At 32.7% G+C, this 5391-nt stretch overlaps 1 protein-coding gene across 1 annotated transcript; it reads left to right on the top strand.

Moving 5' to 3' along the window:
- Nucleotides 1–3392: 3392 nt before the first annotated feature.
- Nucleotides 3393–5114, top strand: LOC107421995 (transcription factor MYB102). The gene is made up of 3 exons (XM_016031375.4): nt 3393–3705; nt 3855–3984; nt 4134–5114. The coding sequence occupies exons 1-3, from the start codon at nt 3573–3575 to the stop codon at nt 4966–4968; spliced, it is 1098 nt and encodes a 365-aa protein (XP_015886861.3). The 5' UTR covers nt 3393–3572; the 3' UTR covers nt 4969–5114.
- The last annotated feature ends 277 nt before the right edge of the window (nt 5115–5391 follow it).

Genomic DNA, 5391 nt, shown 5'->3' with positions numbered 1-5391 from the left:
GAGGTAAAGAAAAAGAAAGAGAGAGAAACATTTTGGAATGAAATGTGAATGTGTATGGGTAATTGAGGTACTAGAAAAACTATATAGAGGTTTATTAAGAATTTGAATATTTTGTTGTTGGTGCATAAAGAATAAAACTGTATAGAGTTTATTTAAAATTGTGAAAAAAATAAATTTTTTATTTAAACTATTGCATATAATATAATAAAAATTAATTTTTAAATTTTATTTTATGTTATAATGTGCCCAAGTGTGAAAATTCTGGTTCTGCTAAATGCTAATACTATAATACCATGTTGTCCCATTAAAAATGGAGAAGGGACTTGATTAGATTTGTCAACTTATGCAATCAACTATACGTAATAATTAAATGATCATTTTCTCAGGCCATGACGCTATAGAAATTTTGATAAGCTAGAAAAAGGGTGTGTGGATGCAGTGGATAGGATGAAGAATTCTCCCTACAAACAGCCGATGAAGATTCTTTAAAGTTAGCTAGGTTAGAGGCTAGAAGGTAATTAAATGGTTATTGCAAAAAACTAAGAAAAATTAATTTGCTTGTGGGCCTTAATTATAGCTTAATGACAAATTAGAGAGATGGAATTAATATGTTTTAGGTAAGCTTTTTTTTATTATTATTTTTCCAGAGACTATAAGATGAAAAAAGAGCCTATAACTTACCACGAATAGTCTTTTTCATAAAATTATTAGGAAACTGAAATACAATAATTGCTGAAAACAATTCCACATAAGTCAATGAGGTTGAGTTATTGACGTTTTGCTCGGCAGATGATCAAGAGTCAAACGCGGCAAAGAAAGAGAGAGTAGAAAGAACATGCTTCTTTTTACGCTTGAGAGACCAATAATATTTTCATAAAGTCAAATTGCATTACCATGATCAGGAAAAGGTTAAATTTCGATACCAAACGAATGGACTTTTGTTTTTCAAATTACAATTTTCTCATGAACCAAAAAGCTCACCATCTTTTTATTCAAATGGTTTCGTGCTTTATTTCTTTTCCTCTATTTCTGCACTGTAAATTATTGTCTGTATGTGTACGATAATAATATATATATATAAAAGTGTGTGTACCTTGTCCATGTTGTTAATTATTCAACAAGATCACTATTTAATAATTGACTATATATATATTATTATATATTGACAATACCAATCAGGTCCCTAATGGTAAAATTTATTATTTCCTTAAACAATGATTTGAGTTCAATTTTTTACTCTCGGTAGTGTGTGTGTGTGTGTGTGTGTGTATAAATAAAGTCATACCAATCAGGATATTAGCCTAAGTTGCAACCGAGAGAGCAGCCGAGTTGGTCAATGCCATGCTTCTGTTCCATCTCAGTTCAAGTTCGAGTGGTAGTGCGGCAATGATCGCAAACTACCAAAAAAATAAAAAAGGGATATTAGCCTAAGTTGTATTTGGAAAACAGCTAAATGAAATACGAACTTACATAAACTTTACAACATTAAAAAAAAAAAAAAAATTGTTTACACTAGCATGTATAGAATATTAATTTATTGACTAGAAAAAGAAAAAGAGAAAGAGAGAGAGAAATAAAGAAGCCAACAGTGAAAATAAACTAGATGTAATAAAAATTCATGAATTCATATCATTTGATATCATGTTAAAATAACATTTTTTTTTTCCTCCAAAACTCTTATAAAAGGCATTTACGAGGCAAACTAAGATAAATAGTGGAATATATAAACCTAATTAAGTTGCATTTCTTTTTTTTAGAACATCTCCAATAACAAATGCTATTTTGCTATTAATATTTTTAAAATTTGAAATTAACATGGCTCTCCAATAGTAAATGACAACATGTCAAATTTTGGCATTCATGCTCTAATAGCACACGCTAAGTAAATTTTATAAAATAATAATAGGATCTATTGTTCAATTACTTTTTTACCAATTAAATATAAAATAATATTAATTAATTCATTAAATGACATGAGATGCACATATTGTATGGAAATGGGATCCAACATCAAATTTTGCTAATTTCAAATTTTAATGCCAAATTTAGCCTTGACAAATTTTGCAATCCTCTATTGAAAAGGCTAAATGGAAGAAAAATTATATATATTTGATTAATGGCATATGCCAATGGAAATGCTATTAATTTGTTTGTATAATTTTTGTGGGGACTAACTATGTTCAAAAGTTGCATGTATAAAGAACAACTTAAAAAAATAAATAAATAAAAGAGGAAAGATCGATTAAGAAAAAGATGGAAACAAAAATATCGTGATTTTCGTGATAAGTTGAATAGCATATCCAATAAAAACAATAATAAGTAACAAGATTAATATTTAATATAATTATAAGTCTGAGTGAACATCCATCTCTTATATGACTTTCTAATATTATATTTTTTTAATAATTAAAAAAAAAAACTTATCTATAAATTTATTGGATGAGGAAACTTTTTATGTTCATAATAAATGCTCCTATATTTCGGCAAACACCACCCAACTCTATTATTGCCACCTTGTATTCAATGCTCCGCCTCAATCTCTCTCTTTTATTATTATTGATCATTACTATTTTTATTAATTACCCATTAAAAACAAATTTGACCTAATTGATTGGAAAAAATATGTTCCCTCAACAGTCACAAATTACAAAAATATATTTGCTTAAATTCTAAATAAGCCCCTCGGAGCATTTTCATCAAATCCCCTCAAATCATCATTCGCGGGGCTAAAATGGTAATTAAAGTATAAAGCCGAAACCAAAAAGTTCTTGGATTTAGGCAGCGGCTCGAGGCGTGGCTGGTGGCTACTGCGCGAGCCATGCATAAAAGAAGAAAAAAAGCGCGCCAGTGAAGTCCCCGCAAAGCCGGTCTTACTCAAAAAGGGCTTTTATTTTTTAATTTGTTTTTTTTGGGGGGGGGGGGGGGGGTACGTGTCAGTTACCCATGTTGATGACAGCTAATATGAATCCACAAAGCCAGGAGTGACACGCTCCGGCCAGAAAATGATAGCCTATTTACCCTCTCCTTTTTCGTAACCTTACCTACGAAATTTTCAATTAATAAAATTACACTTTTTTGGTTATTATTATTATTATTTTTCCTTGATTTTATGAACCTACACATTTTGGATTCCGAAACGAAATTTAGAAATCAAGAAAGTTTAAAAAATGGGGACTTTCCCTTTTTTTTTTTATGGTTAATTTTTTTTTACTGGTATATATATGTAGATGATACGGTAATTAAGTTTGTGGGTATAAAATTTCTCGAAGGAGAGGGGGACACGTCGCCGAAGTGATAAACAGAGGGCGGTACCGAATCATTTTGACTTGAAATTGTACTCTTTCTTTGCCCTCCTCCTAATCCTATCCCCTTGCTATTTATACAAAGTACGTTCCCATACGGACCCTACAATATATCCATCTCTGTTTTTCTTCTCTTCTTAATTTCCTCCAAAAATCTTCTTTCTATTTCTCTCTCCCTCTTCTTCTTTGGCAAACCAATTAACAACAGTAACTTCAAAGAAAAGCCCGTACAAAACTTCTGAATTATCTAGCCTTTTTGAAATCAACGCCATGGGAAGAGCACCGTGTTGTGACAAAAATGGTCTCAAAAAGGGGCCTTGGACTCCTGAAGAAGATCAAAAACTCATTGATTATATTCAAAAGCATGGCTATGGCAACTGGAGGACACTGCCAAAGAATGCAGGTATACCACTTTTTTCTTCATTTTTCTTGATTAATTAATGGTTGCTACTTATTAAAAAAAAACAACTTTTTTCTTATTTTTGTGATTCTTTATATGGAGTTTGTATTTTGCTAAATGGGTAATTGATTTGCTCTTGTTGATCGATATAGGACTACAAAGGTGTGGAAAGAGCTGCCGACTTCGATGGACTAACTATCTCAGACCGGATATCAAAAGGGGTCGATTTTCTTTTGAAGAGGAAGAGACAATTATCCAACTGCATAGTATACTGGGCAACAAGTAAGAGCACTTATATTAATTTGTCACATCTCTATACATAGTAATTTAAACTCTGTATTAAAATAAAAAAAAATAAAAACCAATTCCTATTAGAGGAAACTTTTCAAATATAAATTAATGTTTCTCGTATTCAATTTTTTCCATGCTAGATGGTCTGCTATTGCTGCTCGATTACCCGGAAGAACGGACAACGAAATCAAGAACTACTGGAACACCCACATTCGAAAGAGGCTTCTCCGAATGGGAATCGATCCGGTGACTCACAGTCCGAGATTGGATCTTCTCGACATCTCCTCCATTCTAAACTCTTCTCTCTACAACTCATCTCAGATGAACATGTCGAGGTATATTGGGTTCCAACCACTGGTCAACCCCGAGCTTCTCAGGCTCGCTACTTCACTGCTTTCGTCGCAACGAGAAACTTATAATCACAATTACATCCACCAAAATGCTCATGAGAACCAGCTCTGCCATCCCCAAATGATTCAGCACCTAGTCCAATCCAACCAGAATGTTCAAAACCCAGTTGAGGACATTCCTTGTGTTCAATTCCCTAATGAATCGCAACTGGGCGAGCCCATTAATGGTGATCTGTCCAATATTACAACTTTTAGCTCCCCAAGTTCTCAAATAAGCGAATGGCAACAAAGCAGTGCTAATACTGGAATGCCTTCCAGTTATACCGAAGACTATGTTCCTTTACCAAGTTACAGCACGTATTATGGCTCTGATCAGACTCTACTAGATCCTTCCTCTGAAACCTCGACCTTTCAGTCCAACAACAGCAATCAGAATTTCGGCTTCGCTTCCGTTTTGTCGACGCCGTCTTCGAGTCCACCGCCATTGAACTCGAATTCGACGACGACGACGACGTATAATTTCAACAACAGCACCGAAGATGAACGTGAAAGCTATTGCAGCAGCATGTTGAAGTTTGAAATCCAAGACATATTGGATGTTAATGAATTCATAGGAAATTTGTAGTCTCATCTCTTGAAAAGAGGGATTAAAACTGATTTCCAAAATTTAGAGAGAAGGGAATTTGGTACTGTTGATAACGTGTAAAATTTCCTATATTAGTTAATTTGTTTTCCATTTTTCTTTAATTGAAGTCTCGCTAGTACTGTGTATCTTGAAGAAAGATATCTTGCCCCTTGTTAAATTTCTTCTTTTTTTTTTTTTTTTCCTTAAAATTAATGGGAAGGTTCCATTATCGAGATATGTCATTGTGTCGTTTTCTTCCATATTATTCAAACTAGCTAATCTTATTTTATTTCATTAACTTCTATTTTAACCATTAGGTTTACATCAAATGCTTATCTTGAGGCACATGTTTTATATTTTATTGAAGACCTTAATGACTAAACAATCACCAAAAAAAGAAGCATACCAAAAATCAATTCAAAT

Source organism: Ziziphus jujuba, chromosome 1, assembly GCF_031755915.1.
Source record: "Ziziphus jujuba cultivar Dongzao chromosome 1, ASM3175591v1".
NCBI classification, from domain to species: Eukaryota; Viridiplantae; Streptophyta; class Magnoliopsida; order Rosales; family Rhamnaceae; genus Ziziphus; species Ziziphus jujuba.
Note: the sequence above shows the minus strand (reverse complement) of the source record. Positions and strands in the feature narration are given on the sequence as shown.

Bases quoted from the DNA above. Each gene is read 5' to 3' on its own strand.
- LOC107421995 (XM_016031375.4), top strand. From the start codon at position 3,573: ATGGGAAGAGCACCGTGTTGTGACAAAAATGGTCTCAAAAAGGGGCCT. The intron at 3,706-3,854 runs GTATACCACTTT...TGATCGATATAG, and splicing joins GACACTGCCAAAGAATGCAG to GACTACAAAGGTGTGGAAAG. The intron at 3,985-4,133 runs GTAAGAGCACTT...TTTCCATGCTAG, and splicing joins CATAGTATACTGGGCAACAA to ATGGTCTGCTATTGCTGCTC.